At 37.6% G+C, this 27,232-nt stretch overlaps 1 protein-coding gene across 2 annotated transcripts in view; it reads right to left on the reverse strand.

The window, feature by feature from the left end:
- The window catches only part of Scaper (S-phase cyclin A associated protein in the ER), a 498,868-nt gene that overhangs the window by 364,792 nt on the left and 106,844 nt on the right, over positions 1-27,232 (reverse strand). For both annotated transcript variants that reach the window (XM_031343583.1, XM_031343584.1), the window contains exons 12-16: positions 25,969-26,139; positions 25,241-25,316; positions 24,623-24,740; positions 24,294-24,405; positions 12,283-12,423 (exon numbers count right to left, since the gene is read on the reverse strand). In XM_031343583.1, coding sequence (XP_031199443.1) covers positions 12,283-12,423; positions 24,294-24,405; positions 24,623-24,740; positions 25,241-25,316; positions 25,969-26,139 — 618 coding nt within the window. The remainder of the gene's footprint in view (positions 1-12,282; positions 12,424-24,293; positions 24,406-24,622; positions 24,741-25,240; positions 25,317-25,968; positions 26,140-27,232) is intronic.

A 27,232-nucleotide genomic window follows, 5' to 3' on the forward strand; every position in this document is an offset into this window, starting at 1 on the left:
AGAGAGAGAGAGAGAGAAAGAGGCAGAGAGAGACAGAGACAGAGACAGACAGACAGACAGACAGACAGACAGAGAGGCTGTCTGTCTGTCTGCCTGCCTGCCTGCCTGTCTGTCTGTGTGTGTATCCGAGTGCATGTACACAAGCATGGCTGCAGGTGCCTTGGAGCTGGAGTTACAGGTGCCCATGAGCCTCCTGACATGGGTGCTGGGAACAAAATTCGGGTCCACTGCAAGAGCAGTATATACTCTTAACTACTGAGCTACTCTCTAACTCTTCAATTTAATTCTTATAAATATATGAAATTTAACAATGATTTTACACAAGAATATTTAAATCATCAGTAAGGGCCAGGGAAAAATAACTAATAAGGTTTTCCTGCCAGTTTTATCTCAAAATAAGCCAATGTATATGACAAATTAATAGGGTTTAATAAGGAATGATTTAAGAGGCTACCATTGAAAATATTTTTTAAAACAGGAAACGATTTAGTATTTTAGAGAGTAAACGATTTAGTATTTATTTTATAAAGCTTCACGTAACATAAATTTGTAACAATACAAAGAGTACAGATAACTAGGCATGTTCATATTTTTCTAGTGAAATTTTTACTTTTTCTTAATCTGGCATACAAAATAATGCATTTCATGATATCCACAAGTAATGGATCTTCACACTTTAACATAATTACAAGTTGCCCTGTTTGATCCCCTCCCAAGTCTTCCCTGTTCTGTCACTCAGGGCTCTCCCCTCCGACTCTCATAACATGCATATCCATCACCCTCTCTTCCTCCCTTAACAGCTCTTCCTCTCTTATAACCCTTTCCCAGTTTCTTAAGTTACTCATACAAAGAACTTTAAACAAGGATTATTTATGAAACTTTAACTTTCTAGGTCAGGCTTATTTTGCTTAGCTTAATGGCCTCCAGTTCCATCTGCTTCCTGCACATGTCATAATTGCATCTTTCTTTATGAATGAATAAAATTCTATTGTGAATATGTACCAAATTTTACTTATCTGCTCGTTTATTAACAAACAAATAAGTTGGTTCCATTTTACATCATATGAAGCAATAAAAAAAAATAGATGTGCATGTGTCTCTCAGGCATGTGGTATGTTAGAAGCACTTTGATTAAGGCATGCTAGCTGATATGGTAGTTATATTTTTAGCTTTTTTGGCTGCTCAATTAACATTCTCAACAATACTTTCTGAGGGTACCTATTTCCAAACAACCTCACTTATACTTAACCATCTCTTTTGTAATTTCTTATTTTGGGAATGTTTCCAAAGGTCCCCCTACTGAGCCTCCTGACGTCACACGGGCAGATCATTGTACCCCTATAGAGCTCTAATGGTACTAACTTGGCTATCCTCCCTTCTGGCTAGCATGGTTGTTTTCTCTAAAAAACAACTATATTGCTTTTTGTTTCTACTTCATTTCAACTCTGATCTTTTTAACTTTTTGACATAAACTGCTTTTTGGGTTTGTTCTTGTTTTCCTAAGATTGTGTGGTATAATGTTAACTTATTATTTTAGAACTTTTGAAGTTTTTTGGTGTTAGTTTTTCAAGATAGGGTTTCACTGTGTAACAGACCTGGCTGTCCTGGAACTCATTTTGTAGACCAGGCTGGCCTCAAATTCACAGAGATCTGCCTGCCTTGAACTGCATTAAAGGTATGAACCACCACACCTGGCTTAGATATGTCTTAAAGGTTCTATCAAACTATGATTTCATTTGTATAAAATTTTAACTTACTCCAGGATTTCTTCAGTGACTACTAATCAAGATTGTACTGTTCAGTTTCTATATATCTATGTATCTTGGTTTGCTGGTGTTGTTACTGTTTTAATTTTTCTTTTACTAGTGATTTCTAGTTCGGTTGTACTGTTATCTAAGATGGTATAAGAAATTATTTCAATTGTTTTGTACTTGGGAAGACTTGCTTTAGATAAGACTTGTAAGAATGTGGTCTATTTTAGAGTTGCATGCATCGGTATCTGTTGGATAGACTATTTTGTATTTTGAAATGTTCAGTTCATTTGATCTGCAGTGAACTTTTAATTCTGAAGGTAAATGCCTCATCAACAGATTAGAATGTGATATTGAAATCACCTATAATTATTAGGATCTGTTTAACCTTTTCTGTTCATCTGTGTTGTTTTATAAAATGAAAGGCATTAATTTCATATGCATATAAATATTTGAAAGTAATTATTATAATTACACATAATCATTCATTATAAGTATCTTCTTAATGAGTTGTTCTAATGTTTGCTTGTTTGTTTACTTGTTTATTAATAGGTAGTGGCCTTCTTCATTTTTCTAATTTTAGACTGAAGTTTACTGTATCATATAACAGAACAACTATACCATCTTATTTTCAGTTGACAGATTTCTCTCCTTTAACTATCAAGTCTGTGGGTAGCTTTACCAGAGATTCTGTTTCTTGGATATGGAGTCATAGATTCTAATTCTCTATGGATACTGTGTATGGGATTATATATTTTCTTACTAATTTTTGATTTTATATACTCAACCAGTCCTTCCTCCCAAGTATTTTTTTCTGCTCAGTCGAGGCAACTAGCAATGTCTTCCAATGTGTTATTTATTTGGCTTAGGTTTCATTTCTAACATTTCTGTGTTTCTTTAAAACTTCAAGTTTAATCCAAATTTTTATTACCTATTGCTGAGTTTTCCATTCATATTTCTAGCTTGTTTTCTGTGTTGCTCACTTTACTCCTAAGATCCTAGATTAATTTCACCTTCATGCTCTTTCAGGTCATTGATCATTTTCACCTTTACGCTTTTAAAATGTTTACCTCTATGAGCATCTTTTACTTAACAATTAAGAAGTTATGATCTTTTAGAAGAGCCATGTTCCTTTGCTTTTTCATGTTTCTAGTGTTTCTTTTTAGTAATCTATTCATCTCTTGATTTGGATGTCTACTTCAGTTTTTTTAAGGGGCCAGGGTTGTCTTACTGTTCAGCCAAAACCACCACCACGGGCCACTGAGCGAGAGAGCAGGAAAGGCACAGCTGTCCACTTTTGGTCCCTCCTCTTCCCCAGTGTCCTTCCACTTGCTTATGGATTACCAGCGGCCTGTTCTGTCTCTGAAAGAGTGTCTACTGTAAATCTGATTCTCTTTTCATTGGTTCAAAGGAGCCAAATATAACCTGCCATTTTAACTGGAATCCTGTCAGCTGTTTTAGACAATAAAACTTAAAAGTATAGAAGTGTTTTTTTCTCTTTTATATTTACTGAAAGTAACAAATAGTTACAAAAGATTGTGCTGCACACTGGTGTTCAACTTCACACAGAAGCAGGGATTCCAACAATGTAGACTGGGAAAACAAAGCTTAGATCAAACTAGTTCATACATTTCAGAACCAGTAGAATGCCTTAGAGCAAGCTGCCAAGCCTGACCACCTGAGTTTGATCTTCCTGTACCCACAAAGTGGAAGAAGAGAATTGACTTCCACAGTTGTTCTTTATCCATCTCTTGCTTCCAGATATACTTTTAAAGTAGTTTATCATATAACAATCTTTCAAACTACTAAAGCATATGACAGACAAATCATATGCAAGAAAAGCATATTCATTCTGTATCAGGTCTCCTATTTAAAGTGTAGTCATTGAAAGAGAAGGAATAAGACTTAATGTTCTAAGCAAAATTTAATTATTTTAGAAATTTTGTTACAATAGTAGAAAGGTAACTAACCCAAAATGAACAAATATAACTCAGAACTTAGTATGTACCATAACTTTTACAAACTTAAATCTCTATGAAATAAACCTTCTCATTTATTCTAAACCCAGCAACTTTCTTACAATTACTTTCATTTCATTTTTTTTATCTTCAAGTAGAAGTAAAATTTTGATATTTCTTACTAAGAAGTGTTGTATATAGAGTAATGCTTCAGTATACAGGTGTCCACTTCTGCAGTATAATAATTCTGAAGCAATGTACCAAAGAATGTTTCTACCCAAAACACCAAACACATTTTCTGATGAGATTTTAACATTATTTGCCATGTTGATGAAATTCTTTAAAATAATGGAAATAATTAGTAAATGATAATACAATCATTATTCTCAATATGTTACTGAAGAAAGCTAGAGTAATACATTTACATTAAAGCTTAAAGGCAAAACGAGCAAGATAGTTCAGTGGATAAAGCACTCACCATGCAAGCCTGGTGACCTAATAAAATCAGCTGAAACCATGTAAACACAGAACTGTAATGGTACATACACACATCACACTTAATAATAAATAACTGTTTTAAAATTGAAGGCAAAGGGAAAATACTTGATGGTTCTTAACCTGAATACTATCAATAATTATAACTTTCAGAAACATTACTAAGGAACAAACAAGGTCAATAAAATAAGACTATAGAGAGCAAATATTTAGGAAGTCTATAAACATAACTAAAGTATAGCTGAAATGGACAAGAAAGCACACGGCTGACTACATGATAGAAGATTACACATGACCTGAAATGAACCCCCAGAGAAGTGACAAAAGAGTAGCTGCTTTATTTTCTCTTATACTTAGCTTTATGCCTTAGTAATAAAAACTGGTTATTGAAACACAGTGATTGTTTATAATACACTATTAATAATTGTCAGCCAAGCCAGGCAGTGGTGGCGCATGCCTTTAGTCCCAGCACTTGGGAGGCAGAGACAGGTGGATTTCTGAGTTCGAGGCCAGCCTGGTCTACAGAGTGAGTTCCAGGACAGCCAGGGCTATGCAGAGAAACCCTGTCTCGAAAAACCAAAAATAAATAAATAAATAAATAAATAAAATCACCAGCCAAAATGTGGAGTTCTAGGAAGCCCCATCATTTGGGTTGGGGGAAGGAGAAATATAGGGATGGAGAACAGATGGGTCTCTTAACCACTAAGGCAGCATAGTCTAGAACTCAGTAGAGAATATAATCTGAATATTCACATTTCGGGTTCACTATGATAAAGTCAGCTAAAGCTGTGCCACTGAAGGTAAAGAGCAATCGAAGTGAGATGAAGCCATGAAAAAGTCGCTACCCTGGCCACTCTGGTTAAATTCTGTTAGCCTTTTTGATTAACACAATTAAAATCTAAAACCATAACATCCCCATAAATTTCAATACTGCATAGAATTTTAAGTCATATATACACTTGGTTCATTAACACCTAATGTTTTTAATATATGAGAACTAATTCTGGAAGAAACTACACAGTTCACACTACAGAATAAATAATAGGAGCCAGGGAACAACGCCCTTTTATAGCCATTTATGAATCATTTCTTGGGGTACCTTTAGGCCTGAATAATAAGGTATGTTGATGATTGGAAAGACTAATCTGGAACATGTCTGAGTTAGGAGATGCCAACGACTGACTGAATACCCAGGAGGCACAAACTCCCTTTGAAGTCATAATGCCTCTTGTCCTTAATCAGGCTTTCACCCCCAATATTGCAGACACTACTGGAGTAGACAAGTGGCCGTGGCACAAAGGACCTGAAAATGTCTTCAACAAAATCATAGAAGAAAACTTCTCCAACCTAAAGAAAGAGATGGCCATAAAGGTACAAGAGGCCTATAGAACACCAAATAAATGGGATTAGAAAAGAAAATCTTCTCATCACATAATTATCAAAACATGAAATGCACAGAGTAAAGAAATAAAATGAAAAGCTGCAAGGGAAAAAGGCCAAGTAACATACAACAAAGGTAGAGCTATCAGAATTACATCAGACTTCTCAACAGAGACTATGAAATCCAGAAGAACCTGGTCAGAGGTCATGCAGACCCTAAGAGAACACAAATGCCAGGCCAGGATATCATACCCAGCAAAACTCTCAATCAACATAGATGGAAAAACCAGAATATTCCAGGACAAAACCAAACTCAAACAGTATCTATCTACCAACCCAATCCTACAAAGGATCCTGGAAGGAAAACTCCAAGGCAAGGAAGACACCTGCACCAAAGAGAGGACAAGATCTTAAGCATCTCACAACAAAGTCAAAAGCAGAGAACCACAAGCACATAAAGCCACCTACAAAAACAAACATATCAGGAACAAACAGTCTTCTCTCTTTAATATCTCTCAATACTAATAGACTCAAATCAACTATAAAAAGACATAAACTAACATACTGGATTCACAAACAAGATCCAGCATTTTGCTGCATAAAAGAAACACATTTCAATAACAAAGACACTATTATCTCAGAGTAAAGGGATGGAAAAAGATCTTCCAAGCAAATGGTCCCAGGAAACAATCAGGAGATGCCATCCTAATATCCAATAAAACAGAATTTAAACCAAAAGTTGTCACGCGTGATGAAGAAGGACACTTCATATTCATCAAGGGGAAAATCCACCAAGAGAAAGTCTCAATTCTGAACATCTATGCCCCAAATGAAAGAGCACACAAATTGGTAAAAGAAACGTTACAAAAACTCAAAACATACTTTGAACCCAGCACAATAATAGTGGAAGATTTCAACACCCTCTCACCAAAGAACAGGGCACTGAAACAGAAACTAAACAGAGACACAGTGAAACTAAGACAGGTTATAAACCAAATGGATTTAACAGATATCTACAGGACATTTCACCCTAAAACAAAAAAATACACTTTCTTCTCACCACTTCATGGTACCTTCTCCTAAACTGACCATATAATTGGTCACAAAACAACCCTCAACAGATACAAGAAGATTGAAATAATACCATGCATCCTATCAGATCACCATGGCCTAAGGCTGGACTTCAACAACAGTAAAAACTACAGAAAGCCCACATATATGTGGAAACTGAACAATTCTCTACATAATGACAGCTTGGTCAGGTAAGAAATACAGAAAGAAATAAAGACTTCATGGAATTTAATGAAAATGTTGACAAATCAAACAAAAATTTATGGGACATAAGAAAGCAGTGCTAGAGGAAAGTTCATAGCACTAAGTGCTCTGGTAAAGACACTGGACAGATCTTACACTAACAACTTAACAGCACACCTGAGAGCTCTAGAACAAAAAGAAGCAAACTTACCCAAAAGAAGTAGAAGGCAGAAAATAATCAAACTTTGGGCCGAAATCAACCAAATAGAAACAAAACCAAAAACAAACAAATAAAGAAAACAATCCAAAAATCAGCAAAATCAAAAACCGGATATTTGAGAGAATCAATAAGATAGACACACCCCTGGCCAAACTAACTAAAGGGCCAAGAGGCAGTATCCAAATCAATAAAATCAGAAATAAAAAGGGAGACATAATAACAGAAAAAGAGGAAATTCAAAAACTCATCAGATCCTACTATAAAAGTCTATACTCAACAAAACTGGAAAATCTCAATAAAATGGATGGTTTTCTAGACAGATGCCAAGAGCAGGTAAACTATCCAAACAGGTTCAGGTCCATATCACACAGGAAATAGAAGAAGCCATTAAAAACCTCTCAACCAAAATAAGCCCAAGGCCAGATGGTTTTAGTGCAGAATTCTACTAAACCTTCAAAGAAGACCTGATACCAATTTTCTTCAAACTATTCCATAAAATAGAAACAGAAGGACCACTACTTAACTCATTCTATGAAACCACAATTACTTTGATACCTAAACCACACCACACAAGGACGGAACCAAAAAAGAGAACTGCAGACCAATATCGCTTATGAGTATCAATGCAAAAATACTCAATAAAATTCTTGCAAACTTAATACAAGAACACATAAAAACCATCATTCACCACAATCAAGTAGGGTTCATCCCAGGAATGCAAGGTTGGTTTAGTATGTGAAAATACATTAACATAATCCAATATATAAACAAACTCAAAGAAAAAAATTACATGATCATCTCCTTAGATGCAGGAAAAAGCATTTGACAAAATACAACACCCCTTCATGTTAAAAGTATTGGAGAGATCAGGAATTCAAGGCCCAGATCTAAACATAATAAAAACAATTTACTGCAAACCAACAGCCAATATCAAATTAAATGAAGACATACTTGAAGCAATCCCACTGAAATCGGGGACAAGACAAAGATGCCCACTCTCCCATGTCTATTCAATATAGTACTCGAAGTGTTAGCTAGAACAATAAGACAACAAAAAGAGATCAAGGGGATACAAATTGGCAAAGAAGAAATAAAAGTATCACTATTTGCAGATGATATGATAGTATACATAAGCAACCCCAAAAATTCTACCAGAGAACTTCTCCAGCTGATAAACAATTTCAGCAAAGTGGCCAGATATAAAATGAACTCAAATAAATCAGTAGCCTTCCTTTATACAAAGGATAAACAGACTGAGAAAGAAATTGGGGAAACAACTCCCTTTACAATAGCCACAAATAATACAAAATATCTCTAGGTAACTCTAACCAAACTAGTGAAAGACCTATATGACAATAACTTCAAGTCTCTCAAGAAAGAAATTGAAAAAGATCTCAGAAAATGTAGAGATCTCCCATTAATTCTGCTCATGGATTGGCAGAATTAACATAATAAAAATGGCCATCCTACCAAAGGCAATCTATAGATTCAATGCAATCCCCATCAAAATCCCAACATAATTCTTCAAAGACACGGAAAGAGTAATTCTCAAATTCATCTAGAAAGACAAAAAACACAGAATAGCGAAAACAATTCTTAAGAATAAAAGAACAGCTGGGGGAAATTACCATCCCTGACTTCAAGCTTTACTACAGAGCAATAGTGATTAAAAAACAAAACAAAACAAAAAACTGCATGGTATTGGTACAGAGACAGACACATTGATCAATGGAATAGAATTGAAGACCCAGAAATAAAACCACACATTTGCAGTCACATGATCTTTGACAAAGATGCCAAAAATATATACAATGGAAAAGAGAAAATGGTGATGGTCTAACTGGCTGTCTGTATGTAGGAGAATGAAAATAGACCCATTGATAAATGTGACCTCATGAAACTGGAAAGCTTCTGTAAGGCAAAGGACATAGTCAATAAGACAAATCGGCAACCTAAAGATTGGGAAAAAAATCTTCACTAACCCCACATCTGATAGAGGGCTAATATCCAAAATATATAAAGAACTCAAGAAGTTAATCACCAAAAAAACCAAACAACCTAATCAAAAAATGGGGTATAGAACTAAACCGAGAATTCAAAACTGAAGAATCTCGAATGGCTGAGAAGCACCTAAAGAAATGTTCAAGTCCTTAGTGATCAGAGAAATGCAAATCAAAATGAACCTGAGATTCTACCTTACACCAATCAGAATGGCTAAGATCAAAACCTCAGGTGACAACACATGTTGGAGAGGATGTGGAAAAAGAGCAACACTCCTCCATTGCTGGTGGGATTGCAAACTGGTATAGCCACTCTGAAAATCAATCTGGAGGTTCCTCAGAAAATTGTAACTAGACCCAGTTATAACACTCTTGGGCATATACCCAAAAGATGCCCCACCATGCCATAGGGGCATATGTTCCGCTATGTTCATAGCAGCCTTATTTTGATAGTTAGAAACTGGGAACAACTCAGATGTCCCACTACAGTAGAGTGGATATAGAAAATGTGGTTCATTTACACAATGGAGTACTACTCAGCTATTAAGAACAAGGACATCCTGAGTTTTGCAGGCAAATGTATGGAACTAGAATATATTATCCTGAGTGAAGTAACTCAGAACCAAAAGGAAGTGCATGGTATGTACTCACTAATAAGTGGATATTAGCCAAAAAAAAAAGTACAGGATACCCAAGATACAGTCCACAGAACTCAAAGGGTCAACAAGATGAAGTACTCAAGTGAGGACACCTCAGCACCTCAGTCCCACTTGGGAGAGAGAAGAAAGCAATCACTAGTGGAGAGGGAGGGAGGGACCAGGGAAGGAAAGTGGGCAGGAGGAGGGGAGGGAGAACCTGATCTGGTATTGGGTGATGGAAAAGGACTGAAGCCCTGAGAGCCAGCAGAAAGAATGGAGACAGGCAACCTCAGGAAATAGGAAGTTGGGGGGACCCTCTAGAATGTAACAAATACCTATAGATAAGAGACTCTCAGGAATCAAAGGGAGGCACCTTAGATGAAATGCCCAACAGTAGGGAGAGGGAACTTATAGAGCCTACCTCCAGCAGGAAGACAGGGCATCAAGTGAGGGATGGGATTGCTATCCCACAGTCACATCTCTGACCCATAATTGTTCCTGTCTGAAAGAATTACAGGGATGGAAATGGAGAGGAGCCTAAGGAAAATAAGGTCCAGCGACAGGCCCAAAGTTGGATCCAGCTCAAGGGGAGGTCCCAAGGCCTGACACTATTACTGAGGCTATGGAGTGCCACAAAAAGGGACCTAGCATGACTGCCCTCAGAAAGACCCAACAAGCAGTTGAAAGAGTCAGATGCAGATATTTGCACCCAACCAATGGACAGAAGCAGCTGATCCCTGTTGCTGAATTAGGGAAGGCTGAAAGAAGCTGAGGAGAAAGGTGATCCTGTAGGAGGACCAGCAGTCTCAAAAAATCTGGAGCCCCAAGATCTTTCAAACACTGGAATATGAAACAGAGAGCATACACTAGCTGATATGAGGCCCACAACACACATAACATTAGAGGACTTCCAGGTTTGTGTTCATTCACAGATGATTCACCTAACCCTCAAGAGACTGGAGGACCCAGGGAGTTTAGAGGTCAGATGGAGTCGGGCATCCAAGTGGAAAAAAGGAAGATGGGGAGGAGGTGTAGGATGGGGAGCAGTCAGAAGGTGGATGTGGGTGGGGGGGAGGATGGAATATGGAGTTTAAAAAATGAATTAATTTAAAAAATATAGACAAATTTTGTCAGTAATTTAAAATTTTATCTTCTCATTCTTTTTCTTGTAAGTCAATGTAATAAATAAAAACATTCCTTTCAAATCAAAAGACAAAAACAAACAAGCCTTAAAAAACCAAGTATTAATGGCAGGAGATGAGGCCCTTCCCCTAACAGGACTACCTGGTTGGCCACAGTGAGAGAGGATGCTCTTAGTCCTACTGCAACTGGATGTCCCAGGGTGAGGTGCTACCCAAGTGGGACTTCTCCTTCTCTGGGGGGAAGGGGCGTAATGAGAGGAAGCGTTTGTAAGGGTGAGATTGGGAGGAAATGAGGACAGGGAGCCGAATGGGATACAAAATTAATGAATGAATTAATTAATGATAATAATCAAACAAGTACTCCATATTCTCTCTTATATAAGGATTCTAGAGCAAAAAATAATTGAAATACATGAAAGTGTTACTGAAAGCTTTTACAGAAGAAAGAGGTAGTCAGATGAAGGGATAAGAAAGGAAAAGGAGGAATGGATTTGATGAACGTATACTACCTACAAGCATGAACATGAAACAGTGAAATATTTTCCCAATATATCTAATATATGCTCATAGTTAAAAAGTTAGATATGAGGCCAGCAAGATGTCTGCCTGGGTAAAGATACTTGCTCCCAAGACTGACTACCCAACTTTGAACCACAACAGCTATCTATTGAAAAAAAAACAAAGTCCTGCAATGGTTCTTTGACCTTTGACCTCTACACATATCCTATTGCATGTACATGCACACACATGCACATGCACACACAATGCATGCATACACATATGCACACAAAATAAATGTAAAAAGAAAAGTTAAACATAAGCCTATTGTAAGCCTGCCAACCACCACTAGGTATTTACAAAAAAATAAACAACTAAAACCAAAAATAAACATCACCTAAAAGCTTTATAAATGAATTCTCACAGCAGAAATCCTTGGAATAGACAAAAACCAGGAGAAAATGTATTTCCACTAATAGGTAACTAGATGACGAAAGATACAATCAGTACATATAACAACATGAAATTCAAATAAAGATTGGTGAAAAGAAGTCAGAAGGATAGGTATGTTTTATATGATCCATTCATATTCTAGAAAACTCAACATCTATAATGAGAGAAAGCAGATCAGAAACTTGCACATTTCCAGAGTTGAAGAAAGAGATGAATTCCAGAGATGATTTGTGAATGCTCACTGTGCTGACAGTTGGAGAGATATACACATGACTAAACTCATCAAACTTAGGATTTTACAGCTGTGCAGCTTATTCTGTCAAGTAGATCTCAACAGACCTGCTTATTATAAAGTATAAGATTGTACCTAGTAAATTTTAAGTAAACCAGTAAACTCTATAATTCTAGAATAAAATACTTGGATAAACCTGTTACAAAATTACACTCTGTAAAATACACTTGGCTCCATGACTAAATACTTAATACACCACACCTTAGCTTCTTCCTCTTGAGCCTTCTTCACAATAGCCTGTAGCTGTACCTCTCGTTTAAATTCAGCATGAAGTAATTTCTCTTCCATCATCCTACGGCGTTGATCAAGTAATTCTTCCTTCCACTTTCGGACATCTTTCTCCTATGTATGACAAATTATCACATCATTAACATCAAAATATAAAGTAATTAATCAGAAGACTAAGGGATAAATAGAAAAATTTATGAATTTTATTAATGATTAAAACCCAACTACATAGCCAGAATTACCGCTCCCATGATTCTCTGGCCACTTAAATACTCTTGGCAACAGTGTAATTGATATCTCAATTTTCTTATACATATAAAAAGAGAATAATACTGGGCTCTAACCAATACACTAATCTCACCTCCTTTAAGGCTCAGGAATATCGCTAAAGAGGGGATGTGAAGAGCTGGATGCCAGCAAGAAGGGCTGCGGGGTGCTGTCTTCTGGGCACAGCATGCCACTACAATTGTGAACTCAGACCAGCCCCAGATGCCTGCACTAGGTTACACTAGGCTTTTCTTTTTTTTCTTTAAGCTGGCTGGGTTTTTCATTTTTTATTTATTTATTTATTTTTATTAGATATTTTATTTACATGTCATATGATTTCTCCTTTCCCAGTTTCCCCTCCAAAAAAACAAACCCAAAAACCAACAAGAACAAACCCCTGTTCCCTCCCCGCTCCCCCTGCTTGCCACCCTACCCTCTCCTGCTTACTAGCCCTAGCATTCCCCTACACTGGGGCACAGAAACTTCACAGGGCCTCTCCTCCCGTTCATAACCGACTTGGCCTTCCTCTACTATACACATGCTGCCAGAGTCATCAGTCCCACCATGTGTACTCTTTGGTTGGTGGTTTAGTCCCTGGGAGCTCTGAGGGTACTGGTTAGTTCATATTGTTGTTCATCCTAAGGGGCTGCAAACCCTTCAGTTCCTTGGGTCCTTTCTCTAACTCCTTCACTGGGGACCCTGTACTCAGTTCAATGGATGGCTGTGAGCCTCTACATCTGTGTTAGTCAGGTACTGTCAGAGCCCCTCAGGAGATAGCTATATCAGGCTGGAATGCCCTTCCTTCAGTCTCTGTTCCATAGTTAGTCTCTGCAACTCCTTCCATCCTGGGCATATACCCAGAAGATGCTCCAACATGTAATAAGGACACATGCTCCACCATGTTCATAGCAGCCTTATTTATAATAGCCAAAAACTGGAAACAACCCAGATATCCCTCAACAGAGGAATGGATACAGAAATTCATGATACATCTACACAATGGAGTATTACTCAGCTATTAAAAGCAATGAATTTATGAAATTCTTAGGGAAATGGATGGATCTGGAGAATATCATCCTGAATAAGGTAACCCAATCACAAAAGAATACACATGGTATGCACTCTCTGATAAGTGGTTACTGGTCCAGAAGCTCGGAATACTCGAAGTACAATCCACATGCCACAAGAAACTCAAGAAGAAGGAAGACCAAAGTGTGGACACTTCATTCCTTCTTAAAAGGGGGGAAAAAATACACTAGGCTTTTCAACAGTCTGTCATGGGTGTGGGGAGATCATGGAAGCTGACCTCTCTATGAGGAACTGTTTGCTATTAATTGTTGCCTGGGAGGGGAGTCATGTCTTCAGTTATGTACCTATTTAGGGAGCCCACCAAATTCCAATGGATAGTTCCACATCCATGGTCACAGGGATGGCCCTGGTAAAACCTAATGGGTCATAAAACAAAGGGCTATGAATGTGGAAAAGGAGACTGCTGAGACAGGGGTAGACAGGCAGGAGGGTGATAGATTAGGTGAGAAACAGTAATCAGAATGCATATATGCAGGGCGGGTGGTAGTGCACGCCTTTAATCGCAGCACTTGGGAGGCAGAGGCAGAGGCAGGTGGATTTCTGAGTTCGAGGCCAGCCTGGTCTACATAGTTGAGTTCCCAGACAGCCAGGGCTATACAGAGAAACCCTATCTCGAAAACAAAACAAAACAAAGAAAACAAAAGAAGGCATATATTCAGGTATGGACTCATCAAAGAATATACATGTATGTTTTAATTAAATCACACTTCTGGCAAAGGAGGCAGGGAACAGTACATAACTGACTAGGTTATTCTGAAGATTTAGTTAAATGAATGAACCTCTTAGGACAGTGCATTAGATATATCTGTATTTATAGATATTATTACACTGAGCCACGAGACAGAATGGACACTGTATATGAGATTTAATATTAATTATCAGCCTGAGTAGGTCTATAAGCACCTAAGAGCCAGACCTCTGTGGAGAGGGCTAGGTTAACTCTGGCAGAAGAACCCAACACAGTAGTGAGCCACAGCAATTCATGAGCTGGTATCTCAGACCAAAGAAAGGAAAAAGCAAGCTGAAAGTTAACATTTCTCTGCTTCCTGACTACAAATTTACTGTGAACTGCAGCCTCAGCTCCTGTTACTATGACTTCTGTATCATGATAGAGTGTACCCTCAAACTGTGAACCATAATAAATACTTCCAACCTTAAGTTTCTTTGTCAGCATCTGTCACAGCACTGAGAAATGTAAATTAATACATGGTGGATTTCTTTACTAAGTCTAGTATTTCTATAAAATGACCTACAGTCAAGGAAAATACTTAAATTCTTAATATTTCAAACAATAAAAATGTATTCAGTGTCCCCAGAATATCAGATTCAATATGGAAGTAGATGTACATGAATAGACAAAGCAATGAACATGTCAGTTGGAATTTATAATCCATAATTATGTTAAGTAACACAAACAAGTATGCAGAAATGTTAGTATATTAGAAACCACTCCTTAAAGTCTGAGCTCTAAACACATTCCTTATGTGACACTAAAACCCACTTGTATTCTCATAGACTCAGTTTTCACATCTGTAAGATGATAAACACCTGTACTGTGTTCTACACAGTTACTGTGGTCAGATGAAACCATTTACTTAGAACATCATTAAAATAAGAACCTATTATAAGATTGGAAAATGGAATTACTATGGAAATTAGAAAATACACAGGGAAGGCTGAATTAACTCAGAGAATTTCCACCATTACAAAAATTTCAGCAAACTTTGAATCGTTCACATGAATACTTAGAAATCATATTAATGCAAAACTGTACTGTATAATTTTTTGTTCATATTTAAAATTAAGACATAGCTATGCTAGAGAACATTTAATCTAAAAATAAAGTAACATTCACTTTGGAGAACTCCACAGCATAAAAGACTGCTTTTCATATGCAATCTATTCTAAATGACAAACTCTTAAGACATAAGCAAGCCCTGCAGCAGTGACTCACGCCTTTAACCCCAGCGCTTGGGAGGCAGGGGCAGGCGGATTTCTGAGTTCGAGGCCAGCCTGGTCTACAGAGTGAGTTCCAGGACAGCCAGGGATACACAGAGAAACCCTGTCTCAAAAAAAAAAAAAAAAAAAAAAAAAAAAAAAAAACCAAAACAAACAAACAAAAGACATATGCAAACTTAACACCAGTATTCTGAAAGGTCCAATGCTACCTTGCTCATTTTTATAACCATTCTTACTGATGTATTCATTATTCTGGAGGAATGTAAATAATACACTTAACCTGTACATTAGTTGTCCAAGAACAAAAGGGTGTGGTTTGTCATATGTGTGAGGCAATCACCCACTCAGATGGTTCCTAATAATCAAAGTCAGTTGTTACTGACTTTGTTGTATAATGTCCTCCCACAATTGTCTTAGTGTTGTGATCCAAATAACACACCAAAAAATGATGCTCAGAAGACAGCACTGCTTCTAGCTGATTAACTGTCATATGTTCTCTCTTTTACACCTAATTACTTTGTAGGGAAACCACCAGATCAATGTAAAGATACTCAGACTGTAAAAAGAACATCTAGCAGGGAACTGGGCTTTCTAGATAATAGCAAATGAATTTGGAACTAGGAACAGCAGCAGTGAGCTTGGCGAAAGTTCTCCCAAACCCCAGCTCACCGAAAGCCTCATCTCAAAACCAGAGCAAAGACCACTAGGTAGTATATTTTTAGTTTGCCATGAAAAACTAGTGATCACGTACTAGACATCCATCTATCCATCCTATCCAAAGTTATGTTTTATGTACCCCATTTAATCATCATGCTTAAATAACATTTGTTATTTTACAGATAGAACCTGAAATATATAGAAAAGAGAGTCCTTTGTGGACGCATCCACATCGTAGATCTATCGCTATTTGTTCTGAGGAGCTACCATACTAATTTTGACAGTAACTACACTTTACATTCCCCCCAAAAGTGCATGCACATTCTCTGTTCCCCACATCATCGTGAGCATTAGTTGTCCAGTCTTTTTTATTTAAGAAGTTTAATTCTGATAATTTGTAAACAAGAACTATATTTGTATTATTTCTACCCCTCCCTCTTCCTTCTCCAACTCTTCCCATGTTCATTTCATTCCCTCTCGAATTCATGGCCTCTTGTTATTTATTACATTCTCTCTCTTTCTCTCTCTCTCTGTCTGTCTCTCTCTCATACTCTAGCACCCCCTCTCCCTCTCTCTCCTCCCGCTCCCTCAACCTGATGAACAGGAAGACTTCTGCTGTAAGAAAGTATCTCGCATATATGCAGGGAGGTTGTCCTCATTAAATTTCAACAATAGTCACTAAGCAATACTAGCACAGTAACACCATGAGCTGACATGACAACATGGAAGTGAGAAATTTCAGAAGGCTCTACCCCTAGATGAAGTGCTATAGGCAATAAATGCCTGTTGAAAGAGAGAGAAACAATTCTTTCCAGGATGAACCCCTAAAAGTTATCCAATCTCTTAATCTCACCTATTCTGACAAGGATATAATAAAACCTCATAAGCAGTTTTAATTTCCAACTCTCTAGTTGAAAATTATTGTATTGGATTCTATTAGATATTATTCTAATTGGACATTACCTAATTCTCTCACTGACCAAGAAAAGTAAACACTTTCAAACATATTTCTTCACAAGAGAAAACGTATGTGTGCTAGCCAGCAACCCATGTTTGTGGGGCTCAGTCTCCAGGGGTGAACCTATCACTGTTATTCTCTTATACACACATAGCACCAACCTGCCATTTAAATATGCATCACCCTGCCTGCAGATTAGTGTAGCACTCAGACTTCATGAGAGACATTTAATCTATAGATAGTGGTTAATACAGAAATTCACAACTGGTCAAAGTGCAGAAGATAAGTGTGTGCTAGTAGAATGTTCAGCCATCACCGAAGAGAGAGTGAAAAGACTGTAAGAGCCAGAGGCAGAGGAAGGCAGGAGCAAAACAGTGTCTTCTAGGCATGAAAGTTCCACTGTACTCATAAACTCACAGGAACTGTGGCTGTCTGCATAAGATCCTACAAGATCAAGTCAATGTTCTAATGCAAGGTGAAGAGAGGGATTCATTAGTTTCCCAGCCCAACAGAGGACCTACGGAGAATTGGTGGCTTCTAGAGGAGGAAGATTCAGTTAATTTTAGGGGTGTGGATCATTTCATTGAACCCTGTTATATAAAAGTGTGTGTGTGTGTGTGTGTGTGTGTATGTGTGTGTATGTATGTATGTATGTATGTATGTATGTGCATATACCATACTCCAGTGGATGACCCAACATCCAGAAATGTATGCACAGCACAAACTGAGTTGAAGACTGATGGTGATGGTGATAAAGGTAACAGTGACAACAAAAGAAAGTTGGGCAGTTTAATGAGGTGGAGGGAGGGGGAAGGTATGGATCGAGGAACTATAACAGGGAGGAATTTATGGCGAATGTGGTCAAAATATATTGGATGAAATTCTCAAAAAAATTGATGTAAATATTTTTAAAAGATACATTTTTCTAGAAAGCTATATTCAGCACATAACCTCTGTCATTTTGGGAAAAGCCATCCTATCAGGTGTGAAGGAATATATCACTGAAGTTTAAGTTGCATTTCCCTGATCATGACAGAAGTTCAATATCTTTCTGAGTATTTTTTTAGCCATCTAAATTTTGCTTGAGTGAATTAGACCCTTTGACCAGTGTCTACAGGTTACTATTGCTCTAGATAATCAACTGTCCCAAGTCCTTAGTTCTTTGCATATTAATACCATATCTGATCACTCGTACCATTTGTAAGCTGTCTTGGTCTCAGTTTATCGTCTTTGCTATACAGAAGTGGTTTAACTAGTGTGATTCTTACTTATCTAGCTTTGTTTTCGCTGCTTATATCTTGGTGTGATATAAAAAAATTATTGCCAAGATAAGTTTCTCCCTAGGCAGTCTTAAAAAGTTTTGTAATTTTGAGTCTTCTTTGAAATATTTAACCCATGTTGCATTGATACGTGTGTGTGGTATAGGACACAACTGTTACTTGGTCCCTTTTTTGTCTTTCAATATCAAGTTTTCAAAGCACTACTTACTGAAAACTCTAATGCTTTCTTTATTCCATGCTTGGTGATCTTATCAAATGATAAGTATACTGGGTTGGAGAGGTGGCTCAAGGGTTAAGAGCACTTGCTGCTTTTCCAGAAGACCACACTTTAGTTTCCAGAACCCAAAGGGTGGTTAACAACCATCTGTAATCCCCTCTTCTGGCCTTTAAGGGCACCAGGCATTTAGATAGTACAGAGATATAAATGTAGCAAAATATCCATACATACATAAAAAATAAATAAATCTTTAGAAAGCAATTTTGGAAAGCTCAGTAGCCATGGTGGCCCTAACTTCTCCCTAGCTCTACGATCATATATGCATATTTTTATATGTTGTAGAATTTTGATTAATATGCTTATGTAATAATTTGAAGTCAGAAAACCTGATGTTTCTGAATTTTTTTTCTTAGTCAAGATTAGTCTTGTTACTTCTGTTCTTTTATATTTCCCTTTGAATTTTAGGACTTTTTTTCTTTTTTAATTTGAGGGAAAAAAGAAATCCCAAGCAAGAGGAAAATTAGCTATTCCACAGAATCTGAAGGTTCTTATAATAGTACAACATTACGCCTTTAATCCCAGCACTTGGGAGGCAGAGGCAGGTAGATTTCTGAGTTCGAGGCCAGCCTGGTCTACAGAGTGAGTTCCAGGACAGCCAGGGATACACAGAGAGACCCTGTCTCGAAAACCTTAAAAAAAAAAAAAATTCGTACAACATTACAACTGGTTATTTCTTCTAATCAACGAACATTAAAAAGTTTTTCCACCAGGCAGTGGTGGTGCACACCTTTAATCCCAGCACTTGGAAGGCAGAAGCAAACAGGAGGATTTCTGAATACTCCTTGGTTGGTGGTTTAGTCCCTGTGAGCTCTGGGGGTCTGGTTGGTTGATATTGCTTTTCCTATGTGGTTGCAAACTCCTTCAGCTCCTTCAGTCTCTAACTCCTTCATTGGAGTCCTTGTGCTCAGTCCAATGGTTGGCTGCAAGCATCCCCCTCTGTATTTGTCAGGCTCCTGTCAGCATGTACTTCTTGGCATCAGCAATAGTGTCTGGGTTTGGTGATTGCATATCAGATGGTTCCCTAGATGGGGCAGTCCCTGGATAGGCTTTCCTTCTGTCTCTGCTCTACACTTTGTCCCTGTATTTCCTTTTGACAGAAGCAATTCTGGGTTAAGAATTTGGAGATGAGTGGGTGGCCCCATCCCACAACCAGGGGCCTTGCCTAACCTCTGGATATGGTCTCTACAGGTTCTCTCTCTCTCTTCTGTTGGGCATTTCAGCTAATCTCATCCCCAATGGGTCCTGGGAGCCTCTTGCTTTCCTGGCATCTGGGACTTCCTGGTGGCTACCCCCACTCCCCTTTTTCTCAGTTTAGTACTTTAGAACTCACTAGAAACCATCTTTTGTTATTTAAGTGACTTAATGTCTCCAGAGTTTAGGGATTTTTAATTCTAAAAGACTTACTTTCTAGGACTATTAAGACTAAAGTGATGTATACTTGGTATAAGAAGTAAACATTTAATACATATTATTATCTTAGGGCTGTAACAATTAGTCAAAGAACGAAATATTATACCTGATTTGGCCACATGTGAATTACAGGCCAGTCCTTCCTGGATTTGTAATCACCTAGAGTTGGAGCTGACAGTGTGATTCATCAGGTCTTTATGCTTCTGTGGCATAGAAGCATCAGAACGGCCCACAGCTAGCTTAACATGGTTTCTGAGTCCCTATCCCATGGCTCCAGCCGCATATGTAGCAGAGGATGGCCTTATCTGGCATCAATGAGAGGAGATGTCCTTGGTCCTGTGAAGGCTCAATGCCCCAGTATAGGTGAATACCAGTGCGGTGAGGTAGGAGTGAGTGGGTAGGTGGGGGAGCATCCTCATAGAAGCAGGGGAAAAGGGGATGTGATAGGGGGGTTCCAGAGGGGAAGCCGGGAAAGGGGATAACATTTGAAATGTAAATAAATAAAATACCCAATTAAAAAAAGGAAAAAGAAAAAAATAGAGGCATGCGAAGCATTGAGTAATAAATGTAAATAAATCTAAATGTATATAAAAAAAATCAAACTGGCTGGACACTGGGAAGGTTTTAATGATACCAGTTAGCATCAGAGCAGTTGGACTCAGTGGCTGCAAACTGTGCTCATCTGATGAATGTCACTGAGCTGGAAATAATGATGTGACTAAAATGATGTTAATTATACCTCTCTGCTATTCCAATGAATAAAATATATTGGTTTAAGCTTTAAAAAAATACTGTATTTACATCTGGAAATACTACTCCAGCAATGGTGACCAGAAAAGTCTTTGAAGTTATGTAAATATAAAGTAGTCAGACTCAAAAGTCACAGCAGAACCAGCAAGATGGCTCAGTGAAGAAGCACACTTGTCAAGCATGATGTCCTGAGTTTGATTTCAGGGCCCATGTGGTCAAAGAAGAGAACCAACTCTCACAAGTTCTCCTCTAACCTTTCAGACACATCACACACACACCCTCCCCCCAATACACACACACAGTTGCAGTGTCTGAGGTACTATCTCAGTTGGAATCTGTTCCCACCAAAGGCCGTGAGGATATCTGTGGTCTGGACTGCTGGCTGTGCTGCCACTGGGCACCATACTAAGCTAAGCACTGTCTTCTGAGGCCATGGGGATATCCAGATCTATGCTTCTAGCTAGGGCCATGACTGGGTCCAAGGCCCTACTGCAGATGGGGTCTGTGTTGATTACCACATGTGCTGCTGTTGAGGGGCCATACTGATATGAGTGCCAACTGAGTCTATGGTGATATCTGAGTCTATGTTGCTGCCAAGGGCCTTGTTTGAGTCCATGGACCTACTGCACCATGTTTGTGGTATGTGTTGTTCTTAGAAATCAAGTGGATGCCCATGATCTAGGGTCCAGCTGACTATGAAGAACAAGGAAGCTACTTCTGCAATGATAGTGATGATTGCAGATGTACAGTTAAGAAAAAGGGACATGGAAGGCTTCTGTTACAACCCCTACCCTTACCCAAACCAAAAAGTAGCAGCCTAAACAGAAAGCCACCAAAGACAACTCTTAAGAAGTGTGATAGAGATGCTGAAGTGTAGCTCCCAACTGATGGCTTCTGGCAGGGGATTAGGAGGGGAATGACTCAGTTCTATTTAAGAATGTCACTCAGAGTGTAAAGATGCTCCAATGAGTATATAGATAGCACATATTGGACCTGGGAGGTTTGGGGAAGATCACAAAGTTGCGGAGCACGGAAAGACTGGGAAATGAGTGTGATCAGGATACATGATATAAAATTTCCAAAAAATTGATAAAAATATTATGTTAAATTAAAAAATCTAAATTATAGTAACTGTAATGAAATTCTAAACTAACAAAAAAAAAACCTTGAAATGAAATAGCATAACTATGGCATCAGAGAACGCAGCTCTGTGAAAAATTCACTACTGGGACTAAGCACCTGCATATATGAGACAGAACGTAACTGTCCAGTTTAATCAGGGGCCGGAAGTTGGACCTGGATAAGTTAGGGTGGGGAGGGAGCTACTGAGACTGAGACAGAGACATCCTGGATGCTCCTCAAGCCTCTCCATGAGCTACTGCCTCAGCTGCTCACACTGGCAGATAGCATGGCTTCAGCTTTTTTCCAAAAGAAGTTCTATCATGTCCCTATGCATGAATTCTATCCATGTGAATTTTAATATATCTGCCCCATGGAAGAAAGGCTGAGAAATATGAAAAAAAAAAAAGATATGCTCTGAGAAACAGGTGCTGTGGTTAGAGTAACAAGAGCTGCAGAACAAAAGGTCTTACAAAACAGAAGTGTCTTATGTCTCGTCACTCATTATAAAAAAGATGGAATTTCAGACTTAAATAATAATCAAAAATTTAAAACAAGCAATACTGTATATATCACTCATTCAAATACTTACAAGAGATTCAATAGAAACAGTGACAAATGAGGTTTGAAAGGGTAATAAAATTGTACTATGGATAAAGCAGGATTTCTTTTCTGTTCCAAAATAGGTGTTTTGTTTCCCAAGTAAATATATTTTCCATTGAAAAGAAACATTATTGCATAGTTGTTTCTAATTTCTTGAATTCTACTCCAAATTCAACCAAAGTATCCTATGTCCTTAACACAAAGTTCCAACAGTTGTAAAATTCAAACCATGTCGTCACAACATCCCTGGGCTAGCTTGTGTAATCCATGTCTCATAATAAATCAGTTTTATTGTTCTATTTCACCTACCTTTGCATTTTTCATATGTACTTTCTGATATGGTCACCACTACGAGTAGTGTCCCATTTCCCTGCTATTTCATATTGTTAGTTCCCTCAAAAAGGCAGCTGGCTTCTTCGTTAGAGCAGAAAGCACCACATATCTCAGGTCAAAGATGAGGACATGCACAGTTCCTCCCATTCCTGTGCTCCACTTTTGCCTGTTAATGCATCCATGAAACTAATGGGATCAGGTGAATTTTACAAGTGTCTCAGGGAGTCTTCTTACTTACATTCAAAAGATGGACTTACAGTCATGAGATATCAATGATAGCACAATCCTTCATAACTTCAACAGACTTTCACAGAGGAACTACTTTGAATATTTTGTCAAAAAACTTGTAGATTTCCAAGTGTTTGAGTCAGTTGCTGGGGTTTTATTATATTCCTATGATGTCTCTGCATTGCTATTTAGTTGCTTTTTAAAAATAGTCATAATAGCTGGCTTCAGTAGGGGAAGAACATCCCCCAGGGATGCGGGTTTAGAAGCACTGATGGGGATAAGGCGGTTTAGAAGCACTGATGGGGGTAAGCAAATAGAATAATATACTGACACACAAAGCGTAGAGTGCACACACTCTGGTCTAGAGCTATCCAGTATAGCATGGCAGTCTGAGGGCTAGTGTGAGTAACATCAATAGCTAGTGTCTACGAGGTACAAAAGGGTATTTGTAGTACCCGAGCAGGATTCTGTCCTTCACAACAGCACATCTGTGCTAAGCAGTGCATGTGCTAGTAAATAAGGGCCAGAGCAGGAAATTGTTGGGGCCACAGTTTGGGCAAGTGGCACACACAACTATAGAATCTGGCTTGAGTACACATATGACAGTAGGGGGTTATTTACACAGACTACAGTACTAGTGCCAGACATGTACCTAGTGACAACTGAAGTGCGTATGCCTCTGAGGTTAAGGGAGATAGCCGCAGCTAAACTCAGAGTAGAAAAAATCCAAGCCAGAGCAGGGAGCAGGGCTAGCCCCACAAGCAGGTACACAAAACAAGTCTAATAATTTCAACTTCAAAACTCTTCTCAAAAGTAATTCTGGATTTTAGACAGGTCTACCCAAAGAAAATGGCAAAAGGCGAAGTATACCTTTAAAAAACCTTGCAAAATATCCATGTACTAGGTAGTTCAGGAAAGACAAACTCTGGAACACTGTCTTTATTTTCTACAAATGTATTTTTATGACCTTTAGTTGCAGAACAAAAAAAACCTATTTGAAAACAATCCGCCAACTTATGATTATCATTTTATTTTTAAAAATGTAAATGCTCACCCTTTCTAACAACTTTTGAAGCTTTAGTGTCTTCTCTTCGCGTAGCTTTTCCCTTAATTGTTGAGCTTTCATGTGTTTTTCTTCATACTTCTTCTTAGATTCTGCGATTGTCCTATTAATACACACAAATGAACAAGAAACACACGTATTCACATGACAAGGCTAAAACCAGGGATCTGTGCACTCCAAACATTTCAATGTATACAAGATCATTTCTCCTTAGTGCTTGCTATTTTCAATAGATATGGAATGTCCTGATAGAAAATTCCAAAGTCAGAATCAAGATTTCTTACTATCAGTCATTTCAAGTGGATTTTCAAACATCAGACCTTTTACGAGACGGTGAAGAAAGCTTTTCATGCATGTGAATTCCATGCCCTGGAAGTCTAGCAGGCTCCTCTTCTACAATATCTCCCCAGGATGTGTTCTGACGCCACGATTCACGAGCTGATAGAGGACAATAACATAAAATGAGAAAACAGCTATTATTTAGCCATGTACTTCTTTAAAACTAACTTTTGAGAATTTTCTTAATACACATGTATGTATATTGATGTGGGCACTGGAGGACAAACTTGGGTGTCATCTTCAGAAACCCTGTCCACTTCCTTTGACACTGGATCTCTCATTGACCTGGAGTTCATCAATTAGGCTATAATGCCTAGCCAGCAAGCCCTAGAGATATACCTGGCTCCACTTCCCAGTAATAGAGACATAGGCACACACATAACCATGGCTGGCATATGTACTTCAGGCTTGGGGACTATTTCCAGGCCTCAAGCTTGTAAGGCAAGCACTTTACTGACTGAGTTATCTCCATAGGAAAAAGACTTTTAAAAGGCATTTCTACCTCAAATTATTTTTACCTAAAAACTACATATAAGATGATCTAGTATATCCCACTGTGCCTATATACCAAATATTCAAAGACATTATACACACAATACCTTCATAATCTGCGAGAACATCATTCCAGTCCAGAGACATACCACAGAAAGATAGACTCCCACTGCCCATACTGGCCTAGAATGTAATAAAATACACACACACCAAAAAACAAACAAACTTATTTTTGTATATGACACTATAAACTTAAAAATTAACTATGTATAAACTTCTATCAACTTCTAATAAACTTTACTGAACCAAACAAACAAAAGCAAAACTACATCTCTTATACAGTCATAATTTCCAAGTTAAAACACTCACTATATATTTTAAAGTTCAGTAGCCATTCACAGGAAACAATGAATTATATTTCAAAACAAGTAAACTAGTCTTACACAAAGCATAAACTAGAATTAAAAGTTATTTGGTAGTAATTAATAGAAAGAAATTAAATATAAAACTTATGGTTGTTTTATTCTCCTCCATTAGCACATGTATCCTGAGTACTTGGCAACAATTCTCTATTCATTAGTAGGACAAAACAAGAATAAAAATTTCTTCAGTCCCTAGAAATTACAGTCTGAAGAACACTGGGTTCTTCCTTTCTGGTAGACTCAATTTCTTGATTTGTAAAATGACAATGACAACTTTCTACTTATCAACTGCATCACACATGAAAATATTTTGTAATCAGTAAAGCTAAAGGAAGGTTTGCTACTGCTCATTATCTAAACTACCACAACAAATTTTACTCTTATTCAAGATTCAAAAATACTAAAAAGCTCACAGAAAAATCACTGTCGTTGTCAGTCTCGATGTTAATGTCATTGTTTTCTTCAGCTTCAATTTCTCTGGTTAACTGTTCTTCTTCAGCAATAGCACTGGCGATGGCTTCTTCATTGGCCTTTTCTAGACGATCTGCTAGCTCTTCTTTTTTAGCGAGCACTTCTGCCATAGACTTTATTTTAAAAAGGGGGGATACAGAATCATGAAACATTAATATTTTCTTTCTTTCTATGCTATTCCTAAACTAGCTCCACATACACACATATATGTGCATACTCACACGTCCATACTTCATGGATGAGCCTAGAAACAGCTATGCTGTTGAAAGGTGCCAAAGAACAGATGACTATTTATATAAAATTCTGAAAACATAAACTTCAACATCGAGAAAGACAGATGAGGATATAGTGGAAGAGGAAGGAAGGTTGTGGAGAGGAATGTAAGACCTTTGAGCAGCACTCAGTGTGTCAAGAATCTTGGTTATAGTGAGCATTTCAAAGGTGTAAGCACAAGTAAAAATTCATCAATGTATATTTGTATGCATTAAATATGCAAAGACTACTAAAATCAATTATAACTCAATGAAACTATTGTGAACTGCAAATTTTTAAACCCTAGGTTATAAGTAATTTGGAATAGACTCTATACAGCTCTAATTTTTAGATTTCCCCTTCCTCATTCATTAACTGGCTCCCATCAAAACATGCAAAGGACAAGGTTATTCCCAAGAATATAATCAGGAAGATTAAAGACAATGGGTTTAATACATTCTTCCTAAAAGTCTGAAAGTCCTATAGAAAGGGCTGTTATTAATGTGCCTCACAAACACAGAAACAATACCTAAATTCCAAATGTCAAAGTGTGTGTGTATGTGTGTGTGTGTGTGTTTGCAAAAGAAAAGTTAGTACATACATCTATTCTGTTTCTTTGTTTTCTCAGTCAATCTTATGTTTCCTGAAATATATTTTTATTTATGAAAACCTAAAGATTCAAACCTTGTGCAACAGTTTGTAAATAACATACACACTGATTAAATCATTCATATACAATTTTGTATCAAATGGTGAGATATAAATAATTTATAATTATTTTAAATTACTTTTGAAAAAAATTTGAAAATGCAACTCTAAAAAGTTGGGTTAAATAAAAACTAGATTTATAATGGCATATTATTATGTTGGCAAAAGTTAGCTGTTACTTTTCAAATGTTTTCATTAGCAAATAATCATTAGGAATAATTATGTGCTTTTTTTTTTTTTTTTTTT

The sequence above is a fragment of the Mastomys coucha genome, unplaced genomic scaffold (genome assembly GCF_008632895.1).
Source record: "Mastomys coucha isolate ucsf_1 unplaced genomic scaffold, UCSF_Mcou_1 pScaffold23, whole genome shotgun sequence".
NCBI lineage: Eukaryota > Metazoa > Chordata > Mammalia > Rodentia > Muridae > Mastomys > Mastomys coucha.